Source organism: Stegodyphus dumicola, chromosome 4 (assembly GCF_044657685.1).
Source record: "Stegodyphus dumicola isolate Sdum_Otavi_A_Nest chromosome 4, ASM4465768v1".
NCBI lineage: Eukaryota > Metazoa > Arthropoda > Arachnida > Araneae > Eresidae > Stegodyphus > Stegodyphus dumicola.
The window spans coordinates 118140291-118161885 of NC_140771.1; the positions used below are offsets into that span (position 1 = coordinate 118140291).

General features: G+C 32.5%; 2 protein-coding genes and 1 long non-coding RNA gene across 9 annotated transcripts in view; 1 reads left to right on the forward strand and 2 right to left on the reverse strand.

The window, feature by feature from the left end:
• LOC118192139 (short-chain specific acyl-CoA dehydrogenase, mitochondrial-like) overlaps positions 1–15701 on the forward strand; it is a 56014-nt gene extending 40313 nt beyond the window's left edge. For all 3 annotated transcript variants that reach the window (XM_035363040.2, XM_035363042.2, XM_085815379.1), the window contains exons 7-11: positions 957–1013; positions 2312–2392; positions 2469–2564; positions 3496–3552; positions 15521–15701. In XM_035363040.2, the coding sequence (XP_035218931.1) occupies positions 957–1013; positions 2312–2392; positions 2469–2564; positions 3496–3552; positions 15521–15679 (450 nt within the window). In that variant the 3' untranslated portion in view covers positions 15680–15701. The remainder of the gene's footprint in view (positions 1–956; positions 1014–2311; positions 2393–2468; positions 2565–3495; positions 3553–15520) is intronic.
• Positions 8317–10825, reverse strand: LOC146997659 (uncharacterized). The gene is made up of 2 exons (XR_015040513.1): positions 9822–10825; positions 8317–8963 (listed from the first exon to the last, which is right to left on the reverse strand). It is a non-coding gene; the product is annotated as an uncharacterized LOC146997659 (long non-coding RNA).
• Positions 15702–17566: 1865 nt separating the features above from the next.
• The window catches only part of LOC118192138 (cytosolic carboxypeptidase 1-like), a 232421-nt gene continuing 228392 nt past the window's right edge, over positions 17567–21595 (reverse strand). For all 5 annotated transcript variants that reach the window (XM_085815375.1, XM_085815376.1, XM_085815377.1 and 2 more), the window contains one exon: positions 17567–17871. In XM_085815375.1, the coding sequence (XP_085671501.1) occupies positions 17772–17871 (100 nt within the window). In that variant the 3' untranslated portion in view covers positions 17567–17771. The remainder of the gene's footprint in view (positions 17872–21595) is intronic.

A 21595-nucleotide genomic window follows, 5' to 3' on the forward strand; every position in this document is an offset into this window, starting at 1 on the left:
TCAGGAAGGCATTAGGAGGATTTTCACGGATTTTTGATTATGTAACCTTTGGTATATATTTCGGTTCACCAGCGGCTGACCAGTAGAGTCTGAACACTGGTAATTCGATCGCGAGGTTAGAATTTAGGCGAATCAGCTGGCTGCATGGGCGTTTCCGTCGTTTCGCCCATGCGTAACTTGCATACGAGCCAATTACTCTTAGAAAGTCCTCAGCGAAGGCATCTCTCCTCTTAGGCAGATAGCCCTCTTATAAAGCATGAGAGGGTAATAAAGAAACTAAAGAAACTAAACCATAAGGTAAAGAAACTAAATCATTTCCTATGTATATTTTTTTCATAATCAAAATGGCGCATAAAGAGTTTCTTACTATAAAATGGATTTTACATTTTATCTCAAACTGTACCTATTTCTGCGTTTTTTTTTTTTTTTTTAGATTAATATTTGTTAGAGAAACTTAAAGGAAGATGGGTGAGGGCGGCAGTTTTAAGTTTTTACCGCACCTAGGAAAAATGCTAAATCCGACGCTGTTCACACGAAAACATCTTAGCAGCCAGTCCGTTCGACAGAATTTGAAGCCGTAACGAATTACCAGTGTCCAGAGATTTTAAACATTTGGGCTACTGTTGGGCATTAATCAATATAATGGATAGTTTCATTGTCATTTATTCAGTTACGGCAGAGAAAAGAAAAGTTGTCTGGCTGACAGAAGAGATGTTTTCGTGGAGGACATTCTAACAGTAATTAACCATGAATTTAAATATTGTCATCTCTCACTTAAAATGCTGCATTGGGAATTCTTAGATGATATTATTAGGAATTATTTAGCGTTTAGTGAGAAATTTAGCCATTCGTTACGAATGGCCTTTTAAAATGAATCACATTTTATACAATTAAACGTTATCTCGCGACTGCGTTCTGACAATTTTTATTATTATTATTATTTTAATTTTATCCAGGCAACTTTAGACTTCGGACGGATTGGTATAGCAGGACAAGCATTAGGAATCGCTCAGGTATATTTTATATATTTATTTATTATAACATTCCCGATATTGTAATTAGAGTTTTCTGCCTTCCTCTTGAACTTAATTCTTAAGATTGCAGTTTAGTATCAATAAAGATATTGATATTTTTTTCATTTGTGTATTTATGCTTATTGATATTTACTAAATGCATAAGAGGCTGATGAACTGTCGTTAGAAACAATATTTATTAGATGTTACGAAAGAATTTTAAACATGATACCCAAAGTAACAAACAATAATAAGAAGAAAAGTTGCCAGTCGTAGAAAGTTAAACATGAAGCAAAATAATATTTGCCAGTTGCAGTTAGTAAAATGGTATGATTATACTCAACAATGCTTTATTGATTTCAGTCGGATAAACTGAACTTTTTAAAAGACTGGCGATTGAAAGCTAGAGTGAAATCATCTGTTTTGCTGAGTGATATATCAGTATATTAAAGAAAAGTGAAAATAGGTAACTACGGGATAGCACATTTGGTACCTACCAGTTTGAGTATGCAACTCTGCCAGAATGCACTTGCATACGTGTGGCATATACATCCGTGGAGAGCTAGGAGACAAAAAATTAAAGTACCTCAGACTTTAACCGGTACATCTGAGGATTATGGCACTGGAAGCCTTCATTACAACACAAACGGTCTGTCAAAGTTGCTCATTGGATGTTGGGTCGGCGCAGTGAAGATCGGCCAAATTATGGGTTAGGCAAGTGAAGGATGCAGTTGCAACAGCAGTTTGGATATGCTGAGACGCGCAGAGCAGCAGCTAGAGTTTTCAGCGCCCAGGGAAAACTGATGGTTTCACGTACTCTCCTGTTTGCAAAAAATGGAAACATTTCATTATAAAATTTCGTAACATCAGTTTGCCGTTTCCTGGAACCCGGGAAGCTGCTCCAGGGATGGATGTCTCTCTTGCCCCGCAGCCACTGGAGACGCGTGCGTCTAAAAGCCTTGAACAGTGTATCTAAGCAATAGCCATAATTAAATAAACCAAACGAAAAGTCTTTTCACCATATCACCCGTTTCCCCAAAGTACCCACAATTTGATAGCATGCGCCGATGGGATTGGGGCATGACGTACGATACGGGGTAAATTGGGGCATGACACCCCGTATCTTCAATTTTCAAGAATTTTGAAAATGTAAAATATCGCAATATTTTTAGATATGTACCAATGATTATAGAAAAAATATATTAGCAAAATGCACATTTGTTAGAATTTTTTTCCGTATTGCTCATTCTTGATTTCGATAATAAATGTCACTTTTATTTCATCTGAAATTATTTCAGGCGGCTTTCGACTGTGCAATCAACTATGCCTCACAAAGGAAAGCTTTCGGTTCACCCATTCTCAATTTACAAACGATTCAGGTATAAATTTTTTTCAACAAATCTTATTTATTAAACTCAGTTATAAACTGTTTTTTACATGATTATATTTTTTCAGCTCAAACTAGCGGAAATGGAAATGCGAATCGAAGCTGCTCGTTTATTAACAAGGAAAGCAGCAATGGTGAGGGATACAAGAGAAAAATATACAAAGGTTTGCATACAATAATATTATTCTAATGATTTAAAGTAGATATAGAGTCCAACGTTTTCCCTCTGACACATGTAAAGTGGCATATTAAATGCTTGAAAATCGCAATTAAAGTATTTAGATACTATTTACCAGTAGTTAAGAGTTCTTTAGATAACTGTATTAATTTCATAGAATATTTTAAACGTATTTCATGAAGATATATGACATTTAAAATATCCTATTTTGACAAAATCAACATATTAAAAATGATATACCATAAACCTTCTCAAGAAATGCAGACACATACAAATTCGATGAAGTAAAATATTTATGAAATTTTATAACTTTGAATATCAGTAATTCAGATTTTATATTTTGGATAAATTTCTATCATCAGATTCTTATATCCATTATTCCAACATGTGATACAGCGATTTCTTAATACAAAAGTCTGCATATTATTTTTGTAATGCTTTTGTTTACAAAATATTTAAAATGAATCAATGCCAAATGAAATTTTTATATCAGAATAATACTTGCGCTCGTGGATTTACAAAAAATTAAAACAATTAAATGGCAAATTTGGAACAGCGAGAAAATTAACGAGGGTGGATCAAAATTATATTTTTTTATGCTTATTGAAATTGCATTAAATTGATTTAGTTTTTAGTAGGAGCACATATGCTACACAAACAATCTTTTTTTATTTATCTTTTCATCGCAAATTGTCCTTTTATCTGATAATTAACGAAGCACAAAAGTTCACTGAAAAAATATTGCAAAATTACTTAATGTTAGTGAGGGAATCCACGTTAATTCATTGCAAGTTTTTCCTCGGTTAGCTGATCATTGCATAGTATATAATAATTTATAACTTTAACTATTTATAACTATATTGTAAATAAGTAAATTTGAAAAATAATCTGAACATTTTTTTCTCTTTGATTTTTAGGAAGCAGCATTAGCCAAGGTAGCGGCATCAGAAACTGCTACATATGTTTCTCATCAGGTAAAACTAAACATTGGGCAGTACAACTGAAACCAGACTCTGTTACCATATTTGTAAAATTTATTCGTTATTGTTGTTACTTATCATTATGATCTTGGGATATGCTTTAAATCCACGAATTAATCATGGTCAGTAGGAGAGAGCGCTTGTCATTGGTCATACTATGGTGTTATCACCATGGAGGTAGGAAGTAAGATGAAGTAGCCCTAAACAGGTTTCTCCCGTACCCTGCTTCAAGAACCTAACCTCCTTGCCCTGCTCTGAAGCATACTTTGATACAGAAGTATTTATACAGGGGTCTACTGCATTCGCAGTACTTCCCTGTAAACCTGATGTAATTCCACAATGGGCATGGTAATGAAAAATGCCAGAATAAATCCCATGGAGGAAGCAGTGAGCGGGAGGAAAAAGAAGAAGAAAAACAGCAGTCAGGTGTGTCGCCCTCTGGTGGCGGTGATGGGGGTTAAAAGAAATTCGAAGTCCGGAGGTGGAAAGCCGGGATCAGGGGCTGGCGAATCAGGAGGCAGCGCTGGTGGATAGAAGCAAGGCACTTTGATATGTTCAGGCTGGTCACGTGGGTGGTCATCCTCTCGGAAAATGACCCTAGTCGATGCTGCTTAGTTAGGTGTGCAAATTCAACATGTTAATGGTGTGGGCAGTGAAGGGCCTATTGTAATAATCATCCTCTATGATTTCATAATTCAAAATATTAGAAAAGTCCGCTATGCTATTTTGATTTGCTTTTCTGTAGAAATTTTCGTTGAGCTTGTTGATGTAAGTTTTCACATATTCAATTTTTAAGTCTCGGTGCTGGTTTTTATTTCTGATATAATACGGAGCTCCTGTGATAATCCTGAGAAACTTGTTTTGGATAACTTGCAGCTTTTTAAAATCGTTCGGTTTGGCATTTACCCAGACTGGAGATGCGTAAGTTATAATGGGTCGTATGATCGCCGTGTAAATTCTTTTCTTCCTATTTAGGCTAAGACCTGAAGATTCAGCTAGGAGGTGAAAAAGCTTGCACATGATTCCAAAGATTTTTCCCCTTGTAATATTTATGTGCGTTGACCAGGTGAAAGTTCGATTAAAGGTGATTCCAAGATATTTAGCTTGGGTTACAAGCGGGATTAGTTTTCCAAATAGAGTTACAGTGGCGGAGATATTATCCAGTTTCTTGTAGCGCCGGGTGAGTAGAATTTGGGATTTGTCCGCATTAATGTTCACTCTCCATTTCTTGCACCATTCCTCAACCTGATTCATTTTATTTTGGAGTTGGACGAGAGCGTTGTTAGGCTTTCTGGACTTTTGTATAAGTGCGGTGTCATCCGCGTAACAGGCTAGTTGAAAGTTGTAATCTTCTGGGAAGGTAGGAAAATCATAAACATAAATAATGTAGATAATGGGTCCTAAGATACTACCCTGGGCGACCCCTCCCAGGATAGGATATGGATTAGTAAGATAATCACCTTGTCTAACTGAGAAAGTACGATTTTCGAGGAATGACTTCAGGATGAGGACGAGTTCTCTCGGGATATTCAGCTGTATGAGCTTATAGATGAGGCCTTCATGCCAGACGCGGTCAAAAGCTTTGGCCACGTCTAGCATGAGGAAAGCAATACTTTGTTTATTTATGAGTGCCGATCCTATGAATTCTGAGATACGAACCAGTTGATGGGTGGTAGAGAGTCCTTTCCTGAACCCATGTTGTTCTTTGGGGATGAAGTCAAGGTGATTTTGCAGTCGGTTGTAAATAATTCGCTCAAAAATCTTTCCCAGCGTAGACAGGAGACTTATAGGCCGGTAGCTAGTAAGTTTATCAGGTGGTTTTTTGGGTTTTGGAATTAGGAAGATCGAGGCGTGTTTCCAAACATTCGAAAAAGAGTTCGTGAGGCAGGCGTTGTAGATGGATGTTAATTTTCAGATGACACCGTGCGGGAGCTGCTTTAGGAGTTTATTTGAAATTTGATCAGGTCCAGGAGCTTTTCTATTACTTGAATTCTTGATAATATTTTTAACTTCACCTGGGGTAGTGAGTTTAATAGCGGTATGTTCCAATGGCGCGCTAAGCCAGTTTTTGACGTGGTATGCTCTGAAGCACCGGCGATCCCTACGTAGTGACCAAAACATTGGGTCATTTACCATTTAGTTCAATGGGTTTTGACGCGGTCGGATGTAAATATTTTGTAATTACGTCGTAAATATGCATATAAATGTATATATTTCCTTTTTCTACAACACTTCAGAGTCCTAAGTATATGAAAACAACATACTTTTAAACAACATTTCATTCTGAACGGAATTAAATGCTCTACTTTTCACAGAACATTTTCCTCAGAATGTTTTAATTTGAATGAAATATTTTCACAAGTTTTCGTTAATTACATTAGAAAAAAATTTAAGGTAATAATTCGATTTTATTTGGTTAAGGTACAAAAATTAAAATCAAAGTTTATTGTATTATTAATATTAAAATTATGCATTATTTCTTTTCTATTTATAGAGCTTCTTTCTAAAATACTTTCTTAAATATGACACGATTTTTTGGCTTCTGAGGCATCTTTTAAATCGAAAAATCTAAGTCAATTTATAATTAATGCTCCATTCGGTTCATTTTAAATTAGAGAATTATTAGAAATTAGCAAAATACTTTAAATAGTGCTTAAAGTTCTCTGAACATTTCTGAAGGGGAATAAAATAAGGATTTTATTTTTAATTTACCCAAATAAGTAAAACGTGCAAGTCCAAAGTGATTATTTTTCAGATATATAAAATTAAAACGATGAGTTTAAAATGAGCAGCAGTAAAGCCTCTCCTCTAAAAAATTTTAAAAGGTACATGCTACAGTAATATATGGATGTGAAAAAAAAATATTTTATTTAAAACATTTTGGCATTTGGAACATAAAATAAAAGTAGCGAATACTCTATCAAGGGTAAGGCTCCTCTAAACCAGGCTGAATCACCAACGTTTCTCTCTTGGCGAGGGAGTGAACGCGCTGCCAATTTTGGCGCGTTTATCGCACACGCTGGCTGAATGTCTGCTGTTTTTTTAAAGATTTATTTTATAGACGCGCGGTATTCAGCGCATATAAACTTTTCGGATAATTTATTAATTCTCGAATAGTATATAGTCGTTTTCACTTAAATAAAAATTTCGCGTATATTTTGTAAACATATTCAAAATAACTTATTCTTTAGATGTTTCAGTTTCGTTAGCAGACTATGATAAATAAGATATGAATAAAAACTTTCAATAGTGTCAAATGGGGAAATAGTTAAAGCGTAGAGTGTGCAAATAAATTTATCTTAATGACATTTTAACAAAAATTTCCATAAAAACACTGTAAATTCATACTAAAAAAATAACTTAAGAATATGTTGTCATTTAAGTCTGAGGTACATGGAAATAATTGTGCAAGATTCTGAAGAAACACTTTCTTTTAAATGTGTGAAATATTTCATAACATAATATGGAAGAAGAAAGTACAGCATTCTGTGTTTTGGATGCTTTTCACGAAATGTAATATAAATACGAACTAGAAACCGTAATAAAAAGTCCTTCCTCTTCAATCAGATCACCTTTGTGTTGCATTGTATTTGTAATACTTCTAAAAATCCAGTTTTTACCTAAATTAAAAAAACAGTTATTCCATAAAAGATAACTTTGAACGTATATAGAATGAATTTTGTAATTTGAGTTATGTTACAAAATAATTCATAGTTTATATATTTTATACTAATAATTTAGATAAAACCTGTCCAATTTAAGAATGTGTGTTAACCACATTCTTAAATTGTAAAAGGACGACTTAACCACATGTAATTCATTTCAAAGCATAAAAGAAAGCTTATTTTTTATTTTACACAGCAACAGCATTTTCATGCAGTCAAGTTTTTTTAACTGCTAGTTATTATACATAATACTTAATTTTAAACCCATTCTTATTAGAAAGCATAACTAAGAAACTTCTTTTTAAAGCACCACAGTGATTGCAAAGAATGTCATTAAATTTACAAAAGTATTGAAGATATATTGAACAGCATTATAACAAGAAAGTACTGTACAAAATATGTAAATTTAGCATAACTTCTTTTTTAATATTTGCATAGTTTCCTCCAAATGAACCTTAATGGGAAGTTATCTTGCGAAAATTTAAAAGTATTAAAATGGCCTCTATTTAAGATGTAACTGCATTTATAATTATTTTGTAATTGCGAATAGATTATATTATTGCAATTAGATTATGCACTTACAACATAATTGCATAAAGTAATGAAATTAAGAGTTCACAGATACAATGTAATATAATTACAATGCAATTACCTAAATTGTAATTATAATCACTTATTTCATACCACAATATTATTACAATCACAATGTAATTTAAATTGGGTACTATATTTGCATACCCTCCACTCAAAAGGAGGTACTGATAAGCCTGGAAGTTATTATCAACAAAAAGCCTGTTCAGGACAGTTTGATGACAATTTCCACCGGGCGAAAAGTACATTCTTAAGCCCAGGCAAATCATGACAATAAAAATCATTTAGTCTTATGATTCACTATATTTTAAACCCTAAATTTGAATTCTGCACCAAATTATTTACCTATATTTTAACATACTTTATGAATTATTAGAAGCGATATGGCAAATATCTTCTAAAAATAACTGTAAAATATTTGTATCCATTAATTGATTCAGATACACACTTTTATTATTTAAGTATATCAAAATAACAGTTTCATGTTCCTGAAATACAAAAATTATGGAAAAAGTTAAAGTAATATTCTTAGAAGCATATGATATTAGTCACCAGATGCAAAATTATAGTTAATTTTTTGCCCTAAATACAATTTTATTACACAGTAGTCAAATGTGTAAATTAATAACATGTTATATAAAAAATTAATGATAATAAGTTTATCAGAAATGAATTAATTCTGCAAATAAACTTTCTGCACTTGAAAATTTTCTACACCTGAGGGGAGGGAGAGATCTAGTAAAATTAGATTTATTATAACTTCAGTTGGACCAAACACCTTCTCTCTCTCTATATATGCATCACTAAAGAAATAAATAAAATTATCATGCTTAAAAAACAGATATACCATACCAGTTTTTTTTCCCCTTTACATTGAGAAATAACAAACAGTACAACACTGAAAAATACTATCCTTGAAATTTTGTTTAAATGAAGAAACACACACCATCTTTTTATTTAAGCATTACACTTCAAAAACAGATACACATACCAATTTATTTTCACTAGCCTTTATACCTATAACATGCCATATAAAAATGAAAAGAATTATCCTTGAAATTTAGATAAAATGAAGTAACACAATGGGAAAATTTATGCACACGGACATCTTTTTTCTATTGCATGTTGTCTGACATGATCCACAAGTGCCTAAAAATGTACCCAAAGAAACGCATTTCAATATTAACAAAAAATTGTTTACAGATTAAAATTCATTCATTTCATACCAGTATTATAAAGATCATGCATGAAACAAATCTGCTTTCCCATACTTTTAAGTAAAACTTTTATACTGGAAAATAGACTATATTTCTATAATTAGAAACAAGAAAATACTAATTTGAATTTTTGCATTCATTTCTAAATCTTTACTCCATTGCCAAATTGTATAATACTGTGATTATAAATAAACTTGCACAATCCTTGCAATTATTGAAGTCAGATTATATATATTTTGTCTCACACTATTCAATTTATTCTATTGACTTCAGATGTCAATGTCAAAATTCTGGAAGTTATTTTAACCAAGAAACAGTAGTGGGCACCGTGCATAAACAACTCATCTAACTTTTTAACAATAGTGATTATAAAATAAAGAAAAAATTATATATCATTCCAACGATATTGCAACTATAGTATAATGTTACATATATCTTTAGCAAACATTCAGATTTTATCTTGACTTTCCAAATTATTATTTATTTTTTAATAAATTTCAATATGCTAATGATTTTCATGTTACATTAGTATAAATTCCACAATTAGCACAGGAAAACAAAATCCGCGCTTTATATTAGAAGAGAAATTTCTTTTCCATATTCAAAACATCTACATTGGCGATGTTTGGCGACGGGTACATTAACCCTAGACTAATTTAATTATAGCTATTATTACAGAAATTAGCAGATACTCAGGTTATTGTACACAAGAATTTCACTTTACTTGCACATTATAAACATCAGAGAAGATATAAACTCTAAATGAAGGCGTAATTAACATTATACTTACTAAGCAAAGTTCAGCGCCTGGACCAGGTTTCCAATTGTCTCTTCGGCAATTATTTACCCATATTTTTCTTCTTTCTTCATTTTTAGGAAATTTTACCAATGTATGACCTTTCCGTGAATGATTTGAACAATTAATAGCTGTACATCCGCCCATTTTACACAAAAAAAAAACACAAAAAATTGTTGCACCTTAACCACTCAGCCGCCATTAAATCTCCCACTTGGGAGCGCGAATGCCTAATGATTCAGCCTGGTTTATAGGAGCCTTAATCAAGGGTATCGAAAGACGTATACAATTTTAAAGGTACCGTAAGGTATTTTTCATTCTTTAAGCATAACATTTTTGTTAAAATCTATATTTTTGTAGCTCATCAGCTTAGAATTTTATAAAACAAATTCATAATCAAAATCGCTGTTGTTAGTTATCGAAAAGTAACCAAGATGTGATTTTTGCGTAAATGTCACTAAACTATACAAATCCATCACACTATGAATGTTTTTTTTTTTTTTTTTTTTTTTTTTTTTATGCGGAAGTGTCCCGTTTTTCGATTTGTATAGAACTGTCGTGTGTCGAAATACTATCAGAACACTGTCAAGCCAGCTTCTGAATGTAAACAAAGAACACCCCATCTGGTGACCGAAGCTTCGAAGCAGTGCTTCACTTCTAGTGCCGCTTGGCCACTCCTTCCTTTCTTACCTCCATGGTTATCACATTTAATGTTGCAAAAGGCCAGAAGAAACTTTTTCTAGAAACGAGCTTCACCTTCACCTACTACTGGAGGGTTCCTAGCCAAAATATGTTTCGTTGGAACTGGTGTCCCAGTTAGCTACTTTTCGAAACTGAACTGAAAATGTTTCCGTTGAAGCCCTTAAACAATTTCTCCAAAGAACTGGTCTTCGCATAAGTATTGTAATCAGTTATTCTGAAAACAAAAATTCTGGGAAATGTTTCTTTCGAAGTGCCGTTGTAGGTATCCATAGATGTGAGACTCGTTTTGAAGGTAACAGTATGAGTTTTACGTAGATCCATTTCAACTTCGATTGATAACAAACACTCTTAGGAACATAATCAAAAGTCTCGTGCACTTTTCGTCCTACAGTCAACCTCACAAGGGATTTTCAGATTGGTGGATTTTAAGAATTCTTATGTTACTAAAAATTTACCAACATTCTTGCCTTCATTTAAATTCTGAGGCTTTTGACATCAGCATGATGACTGTAGAATCTTCTGCGCCCGATATCGAATTTAATAACTGATATCCAATCTGAGAGATATTATGATGATAGAATTTTGTGCTTCGTCTGTGCTCGTCACTTTGCATTGGAAAAGTGAATCTTATTTCAAGCTTTCAAATCAACTTGTATACTACCAATTTCAATTCCGGATACAGCAAATTTCGACACTGTATAAAAACACTGCAGGCTCAGTGATTTGGTGCATACAAATGATAGAGAGATAATAATATATAATTTGTGTTCCCTCTGCTGCATAGGTCTTACATATACAACTACCAGATCTTCAGTGAGTTCGTTTAACTGTTTTAAAATTTCTCCCGCTTTTTAATTTTAGATGGTGAAATTAATCTAAATCACGCTATTTCTATACATGGTCTGCTTATTTATTATATAAATTTTCTTTTACTGTTATTTTAGGTTTTTAAAAAGTGGTGTGATGTTATTTGATAAGGCATCATTTTCCTATATAAATTAATACTAGTGATCGCTTCTTTGCTTTCAGCCATTTCGGTTTCCAAACATTTTCACAAGCACACTGTTTTTTCATATAGGTGGGAGAAAGCTATATTCGTAGAGGTAAAAGCAATGCTATTAAAAAATTCTTTCTTAGCAAATTATCAAGGTCCAAACCGTATGGATATTTTAAGCTACATTACAACACCAGAGAAATTTTGTAATTAGTGATCCTTCTGATTTAAATAAAATAGAGATCAAATTTACAATCCTATGTAGATGAAGGGGGAAAGGGCTATGCTTGTTATTGGTTATGGCCTTGGTATGTCACAGGTAACACAGTAAATTTACTCAGCTGCGTTCAGTTTTAATAACTCCCAAGGGATGGATCTAAGAATATTCAATTTCTCTTCACCTATCATCAATTTCTTGATAGGACTTTTGGCTCGGCAGTATTTTAAGTGCCTCCATGCTGCAAAGGCACTTTGCCTTTAGAAAAATAGATACTTAGATACTTAATTTGTTTGATACTGGGCTTCTACTGCACTGGGGCAGTACTTCCCAGTAGCATGAAAGAGATCCCGAGGGAACCTGGCATTAATGGAAAATCAAGTAGATCCTGAAGCAGGAAGTCTTGAGAGGATGCTAGGGAGAGAAGAAAGTGATGTGGATTTCAGCATGTGCCGCCATCTGGTGGCGGTGAATGTGGTGACAGAGTCAGAGTATTCTGCACGAGATGTAAATAATTTATTTTGTTGCATTTATTGCAGTTGAATGTTTAATTAGTGGCATAAAAAATATTTTTATTTTATGCGGATCCTTACAATGTGCGTGCAAGGGTTTTGCGTAAGTTTCGCAAAACATTCTACAGCCGGGTATCGAACTGCGAATCTCCTAGTCAGTAGCTGCGTGCTTTACCACAGGGACATGCGTTCTGCACGTAAAACAGGTGGGAAATGGAATATTTTCGTGGTTGACGGGGTGATTTCCTGTGAATAAGAGTGGGGTTAGATGTCAGCATTGATCATGTTAATGATGTGTGCAGCATACGGTCGAGTGAAATAATCATCTTCGAATATTTCATAGTCGAGGATGTTTGAAAAGTTTGCATGGGTATTTGCCATAGCTTTTCTGAAGAAGTTTGCATTTAACTTCTTGATATAATCCTGTATGTATGCGATGTGTAGATCGTGGTGAAGGTTTTTATTTCTTATGAAAAAGGGAGCTCCGTTAATTAAACGGAGAAACTTATTTTGGACAATTTGAAGTTTATCTATTTCCGAACTTTTTGCATTCGCCCATACTGGCGAAGCGTACGTGAGCATGGGACGGATTATTGAAATGTAGATTTTCTTTTTTCTTGCGAGAGTGAGGCCTGAAGAATTTGATAGGAGACAGTTGAGTTTTCTGATGATGCCGAAAGTTTTCCTTTTGATTTCATTTATGTGGTTTGACCAGGTGAAGGTTCTATTGAAGATAATGCCAAGGTATTTAGCCTTATTTACGACGGGGATTTGTTGGCCGAAAAGGGAAACAGAGCTGGTGATTCTGTCTTTATGTTTATATTTTCTAATCAGTAAGATTTCAGATTTTTCAGGGTTAATGTTGATTCTCCATTTGGTGCACCATGTTTCAACTGCAGACATTTTTTCTTGGAGTTTGATGATGGCCTGGTTTGGGCGGCGTGATCTTTGGATCAGTGCCGTGTCGTCCGCATAACAGGCAAGGAGGAAATTGTGGTCTGTGTTGAAGTTCGGGAAATCATGTGCATAAATTAAGTAAAGAATTGGTCCAAGGATGCTACCTTGTGCTATTCCTCCTCTGATGGGGTAGGAGCCCGAGGTGTAATCACCTTGCTTGACCGAGAAGGTTCTGTGATCAAGGAAAGATTTTAAGATGAGAACTAACTCTCGAGGAATCCGTTGCTGTATGAGTTTGTAAATAAGTCCCTCATGCCAGACGCGGTCAAAAGCTTTGGCCACGTCCAACATGAGGAAGGCGACACTGAGTTTGTTAGAAACATCCACGTCTTCAATGGGATTTGAATCCAAGCCAAGAATAAGGCAGCCGACAATGCTAACCAATCAGGGTAGCACACAAAAGAAATACTTACACCGAAATGAATTATGACTTTGATTCAGAGGCAGATTAACCATTAAAGAAAATAAGTACATGTTTAGAGCATCCTAAAATTTTTCCGCTTGGTTTTACCATGGAATGTATAGTGCAGCTAAACCAAGATCGAGAGACAGAATGGGGTGGGGAAGGGGGAAAAGAGGCATAATTGTATGTGGAGGATCAAAATCTTTTAAGTGCTTTTAGGCTTCTAAAATGTAATTCTAATTTCGGAAGATTTATTTAGTGTATACAGGGTGGTCATAAAAAAACTTCTCTGATGTATGAATCCCTAGCAGCCTATCCACTGAACCAATCGAAATAAAATTTCAGATGCTCTTATTTGAAGGTATATGCTTGAGATTGTGGAGATTTAAAACAATAGAGCTATGGTTACAGTAAAAAAAAAACTTTGAAATTTTCGAATGGCATTTTTTTCCTGCACAAATTGATCAGTGCATTAAAAACCATAAATTGCATTGGAAAGATACACGCATGAGGAAAACTGCCGGCGTAAAACATTTGCAAAGAGCATTGTAAAGGACAACGACAACACAGGACAGAAGAGGGTTGAAAAGTATTAGAATTACAAGTTTTCAATGTGTACAACGTTTCAAGAATAAAGCCACCTCTTGTAACTTTGAAGTTTTGATGCCATCGCAATACCCCGACAGATTTCTGTTTCTGAGGTTATCTGAAATCTAAAATGTACACATCAAAGCTACGAGAATTGAAAGATGCTATAAAACTGCAGGGTGATGTTATGTTCATCATTGTTGTCATCAATCTCCCACATGCAATGTGTTATGGCCTATGAAGGTTGTTGCAAATTTATAATTCCAATAAAAAGTTCTCTCCCCTCTTCTGTGTTGCCACTGCCCTTTATGATGCTCTTTGCAAATATTTTATACGAGCAGTTTTTGTCATAAGTATATCATTCCAATGTCATTAACGGTTTTTTGATGCCCTGATTAATCTGCAGAGGAAAAAGTTGGTGTTGCCATTCGAAATTTTTTTCACTGCAACTGTAAGTGCTCTGTTGCTGTAAATTACCACAATTTCGAGTGTATACCTTCGAATAACAATATCTGAAATTTCATTGGTTTTCATAATTTCGATTGGTTGAACAGATCGGCCGGTAGGGGTTCATATACTGGGGATGTATTTTTACGACCACTCCTGTATTAATTTACTCCTGTGTTTAGTATTAAAGAGAAAAATATACTATCAAAGCCCAAACTTCCTTTTTCTTGGAGGGGGGGGTATAATCAAATGACGGGAAAAAATCAATAAAAATTGGTATATTATAAAAAAAATTAATTCTGAGCCAAAATGTAAATCACAACTAAAATGCAATTTGCTGTTTTAGCATAAAACTTAAATTATGCTTTTAATTTCTTCGTGGATAATATATTATTCAGAAATGCCTTTTAAAGCTTTATTTATATGCATGAGTATATTTTCTAAAGTGTGTTAATTTAATATTCTAAAAAATTTCAAGCATTTTTTTTAATGCTGATCAGGCATCTCATATGAAAGTCACCGCAGATGTTAATAATACACTCATGCGTGTATTATTCAGAAATGCCTTTTAAAGCTTTATTTATATGCATGAGTATATTTTCTAAAGTGTGTTAATTTAATTTTCTAAAAAATTCCAAGCATTTTTTTTTAATGCAGATCAGGCATCTCGTATGAAAGTCACCGCAGATGTTAATTTAAATTTCTATACTTTTTGGTTGAATGAACATGTGTAATAAAATTCAGAGGGTTACTTAGAAAAATATATTATTTGTGTAGTGATTAAGAAACTTCTGAGCAAAAATATTTCTGAGCATAGATTTACATTTTAGGAATATTTACTTATGGATACATATTTTTTTTTTTCATGTTAAGGCTGTACAGATATTAGGAGGAATGGGATATGTTTCAGACATGCCAGCCGAACGCCACTACAGAGATGCTCGCATAACAGAAATCTATGCTGGAACAGCTGAAATTTTGAGGCTTGTAATTGCAGAAAATCTTATGAAACAATATGATCTCACTGAATAAATTTCAATATATATTAATGGCACTGAATAATAACTTATTTTTGTTGTTATAAACAATGAAAATGTGCTGAATTGACACTACTGACAAAGTGAAAGAAGGGCTAATAATTATTATTAAATATTCCATGTTCAATTCACACACATACAGTTACATACAATAGCTGATGAAATTTTTGAGATCTGTATTCTAAGATGTGATATGGGTATGTACAAATAAATATATTACTCATATTGCTGAATGACAGTATGAGAAATTAAAGATGTGAGGGTGCATTATCATGCAAAATCAACACTCTTCCGCTGAATTTACCACAGTATTTTTTCCTTTATGGCCTGTCAAAATTGGGTCACATTAGCTTAATAAATATCTCTTATTGTGGTAAATAATCAATGCAATGGCTTCTAGGCATCTCACAAAAATATACTCAGCAGACTGCTATCATACCTGCCAATCCATATATATGTAAAACACAGAGTTTCTAGGATATATTCCCTACACATTGCAATACCATGTCAAAAGAACTCCAGACTGATTCTAAAATATATGATTTAGATTACTGAACTATTTGTAATTTGATTCTGATGTAACATACATTAGCTTTATTTGATGTTAGCATTATGTTAACATACATACATTAAATACATTAATTTAATTAGTTGTTCTAAATTTTATGTTCTTTAGTTAATTTTATTATATAATTTTCTTATATTTTTAATCCTGAACAGGGAAGAAGAGCTTTTATTTATCAAAGAATTTTTAAATAATACAAAAATAAAATTAATAGTTCTAAATTTTGATATTACTTATTTAATTGTGGACAATAGATAAAAAAACATGAACAAGTAAGTTCAGTGGCGTAGCTAGGGTGGAGCAAGAGGGGACATCTGTCCCCGGGCGCAGTATCCAAGAGGCGCCAAATTGATTCTACGAAATTTTTAAGGAAATGTTTTCCATTCTTGGCACACAGAAAGGGGCGCAAATTCTTCAGTTGTCCCCGGGCACTAGAAACTCTAGCTACGCCCCTGAGTAAGTTGCAGAAAATACAATCAGTTATCTGGAATCGGCAGCCTCAATCCTCCCAGTTAAAAGGGATTCTCCTCAACTAATAATAAGAGAAACTCAGTTTAACAGAATTCGATAAATCTTTTCAAAGTGGGAAGGGGAACAAAATAAAAATTTCAGATTATAGCCTAACACCTCAAACAATTTAAAGTTTCAAAACATTAAATATATACACATATTTAAAAATCATGAGATTAAAAAGAAGCTGTAATCTGATCCTGGTATTAAGATTTCACTTTAACATCTGAAGCAATTTTACATTAATTTAATAAGCATTTAAGATAAGCCTACTAGTTTAAATTTAGTCCTTCCAGATATCAAATATACAGAACACAAAATAATCTTATATTTAAAACAAGATGTTCAAAATAGAAGCAAAATAGTAGGAGAATAGATTTGATATGGCATTATTTCAGAGTAAATTTATGCCATATGGAGACTTGTATATTTACTTAACAAAGAAAAGACTTAATTACTCAGATGTAGCTGTGTACTTGTTTGATCGGATCACTTGAACATCAAGCCTGCATCAAATATTTCTGTCAAATGGCATTATATTTTGCAAGGATGCAAACAATATTTAATTCAAAGAGGTTTCTTTTGTTGAGTTTAAAAGACAAACCGAAAGCTCTTTAAATTTCAGATGAACTTATTTATTGATTACAAATTTCTTAAATTATTATACAAGTGAAATACTATTATCCATATTGTTTTTCAGTCACAACATGATAATTGATCAAATGACTGCAAATAATTAATATGCAGCAAGCTAAGCCATATAATTAATAATTATGTTTATGAAAAATACACAAAATTTGCATGATGCATGAGACAAATGAACATGATTTATTTAATATAAAAACAATTTAATGTACATTGCTAAAGAAGATGAGTCATTTCTTTTAGTTCCGTTAACATTTCAGACTTTATTTCTTAACTATTCTTTACATCTTTAGAATTGTTACAAACTCCTTAACTTCCTAGCTGACTAAACTTGCTCACTATAAAGCATTTTCAAGCTAAATAATGATCATGTTAATTGCTCTTCAGCTTCACAATCTTCAAAATCCTCATCGGTTTCAGTCGATGTTGAAGAAGTACATAACTTGGATCTCACAATTTTTTCAGTACTGAAAGAGACACTTAAAGTCAGAACTCTCAAAGAATATTATATTAACTTATTACAATTTAATAATCAATTAGTATGTTGCCTATCATCAGAAGCAAATAGCAATACATGATTTCATAAATCACATATGTCACAAATATATCACAGTACTTCTTCTTAATTCAAGGGAAATAAATTTACATAAAAATGTTAAAACTTTTTATAATAAATACACATGGTCACCATGAAATGACAAATCTTAGATCCAATGATTTAACAAAACATTCCAAGTTCTTAAACACACTAATTTTGTTTATATCTAAAAATAACCAAAGAATAATTATCTTAATGCTTCTAACTGAAAACACACTAATTAATAAAAATTTTGATCCAACACGAAAGCTAATGCATGAATAATACTGCTTACAGAAAACTTTCGACACTAATACCAGGCCAATAAAACTACTGAAACAGTGAAAGTTTTTAACTGTTGATACTGTTTTGTGCCTACTGACTTCTGTAATATTCAATGGAATTGCAGATACACATCCTTTTTGACATATTCGAGCAGTGATCAAATAATATAGTAAAAACAAGAACATTATCAAAAATTTACAGATATGTTGCAATAATTTTGTTCATATGGGAATAACAGAAACATTTTACACACATGCGTGTATGCAAACAAGCATGCAACAGCCCCTTCAAATAATTTTTTGGATTGAGAATTTGAAACACTGATGATGAACATTCTGATAAACAAAGATTTATTATTAAAATACAAAAATACACATAAATAATAACATTTATTACAAAAACTTTAAAAAACTGTGCTATTATTCAAGCTATTGGTAGTGTAGAACAACCAACAGCACTTGTAATTTGTTATATTTTAATTTTCTAAACATAATGGAACGCTATTGATGACTGCGGATGAAAGTTTCAACAAATATAGGATAACAAAATCGATGATCGATTTGAACTTAAACATACAGTGGTTTAAGAAAAGCTTACCTTGTTAATAGAACATAACTTATTTCATATAAAAGCAGAATGCTTAAAAGCAAGTAAAATTTTAATAGAAGTATTAAGTAAATACCAAATTCTAATTTATTGATGGCAAACAGCACATTAAAATACTTATTCAAGACTACAGCAAATGATCTTTCATGTGTTAGCTATAATCTATTGAATAATTTAACGAAAGAGACGAGAAGCTATTAACATGCTTCAGTTACTTCTTTCACTAAGATTTCTCCAAGATCATAAAAATCTAAAGAAAAAAAATCTTTTTAAAAGTACTTCAAAGTATGGTAATAAAAATATCAAAAAACATTATTAAGAGATCGTATAATAATAGCAATATCACCATTCTCTCTGTTTAATTGCAAGCTGCTCAGTAGGTAGAAGAATCAAAATTTAGCATAGAATGGCACTTTTTAAAATGACTTCAGGTTATTTATTAGTTAAATATTTAAGCAGATAAGTATTTATTAAGAACGAGACTAAGTAACTTTGCATTTGGAAATGTTAAAAATTTAATAATTTGCACAAAATTCATGTCAAAGCAAAATGATAATTTTTCTATTTGCAGAATTTTGTGTTCAAACACAGGACATACACAGTACATTTTTGAAGGTTTAGATATAATTTCTTCTTCTTCTTCTTCTTTTTTTTTTTTTATATTTTTTTTTTATTTTTAAATTCCAGCAAACTTGCCAAATGATAATTCTGTGACGTCCCCATTTGCTTCTCCTAAAATATCATCAGTTTATGAAAAGAATTATCTATACAGTAAACCATTGCTTTTATCCAGTGGATTTAAAAGCAGCCAAATGAATAGCAACAGAGTTTCACAATAAAGTGGGAAAAATAGCAAAATATTTTATACAACTCATGATTGGCAGTGGCACTTATGATTCTGAGATTAAAATGAAATTTCACAACAGCCATAAACACTTGTATTTCTGAAATCTAAGGTCTTCTGGAATCTATGGCAGTAAATGTAAATGTAAACGCAAAGTTTGAAAATGTAAAGCACAGACTTTTGAAGAGAATTCAACACTTTAAGCATAAAAAAGCTCAAATGAATAACAGTTTTCTACTGCATGACATTATTCATCACACAATTTCTTTACCTAAGGTCATAACTTTTCACAGCATTAAGAAGATCCAGCAATCTGTACCCACAAACTTAAACAGCATTCTAAAGATAACTTTTACAAAGGAACCAAAGCAACTGTATGAATGTGCCAAGCATTAAGAATACGGTTAAGAAGTTAGAATGCTTTCTTCAAATTTTGATTTTGTATGAACTTAAACCTAAAACTCTGTAGATGAATCGTGTGCAGATAAATCAACCAACTGTTTACACCAATATGACTTAATAAACAGTATCAATATTCATAAAACATACATTACTGGTTTTTCAACAATAAAAAATATTTTATTTTGCATCATTTTTTATGAGGGGTAAAAATCCCCCCCAGTATTTTTTTAAAAAGAATTTTGATAATTTTTTAAAGGGAATCTTGAATGGCTAAAAATAAATTAATTAATAATACAGGAATTTATGAATTTCCATGAATAAAATGTCTCTTAATACAATCAAAATCACTCTCCTGAAGGGAGAGGGGATAGGCATTTAAATGATTGACAGTTAAAAAAAAACGTTACAGAATTATTCATTTATAATGGATTTCTTTACCTCTTTTAAATAAATACAACAAAATGATGCATTTAATATGAAAACAGAAGTCTGCTGAAAAGAAGGAACAATGTTGAGAAAGAATAACAGCATTGTAGGTTCTCAATAATAAGCAGTAATATGAATGTCAAACTAACTTTCACTTAAAAGCCCTTAGAAAGCTACCTTTTGTAGAAAAAGTACGAATTTTCTTTTTGACTGAATAATGCCACAATGGATTCTCAAATTACCCAATTAGTTCTAAGATTAAATCAGAAAATTACTTACTTACCTTTTGTTGCATGTAATACAAAAAATATGAAATTCACACATGAAATACTTTATTTTTTACCATCACCACTAATAACATTTTGGTAAATCATTACATAAAATTAAAAAAAAAAAAAAAAGAGTATCATATTTTATTTGCATAGTTCTTCATAAGAGTCTGACTGTGTTGAATTAGGGAATTTATTTTTCCCACTGGCAGGTACTTAGCCAAGTTAGGCTTAGTCACTACTAAGCCGAAAGTGATGGCCACTTTATTATGGAAGTGCCTTATAGGTAGGTCACTGTTACCTCCTATGAAGAGATGGGAAATTACAATCATGACTTCTCCAGAATTTGAGCCCTAACCCTTTGGTTCACAGTAGTCTCTCTTAACCACTATACCATCTAAACAGCTAATTAGGGGAAAATGACAATAAACATACCGATGATCTTGTCCAAAACTACATATCAGCCATCTGTACTTCATAGCATCACTAGATCTTTTAAAATCAAAACAAATGCTCCTCATAAAGACAATTCTACTGGAATTAATCAAGAATTGACGCTCATGCTGTTATAGACATGCTATTTGTATCCAGCACACACACAAATTTCACTTCATCAACGTTTATTCTACAAGCAATATCTTAATGACAACTGCTTTTCTCACATGCTGTGTCATCTCTCGAATCATAATTATGCTTAATCGAAACTTTTACATTTATTAAATTGTTTTTGCTGTTCTAAAGTATTCATGGTATTACAAAAAAGAACTAATTTATATTCCCAC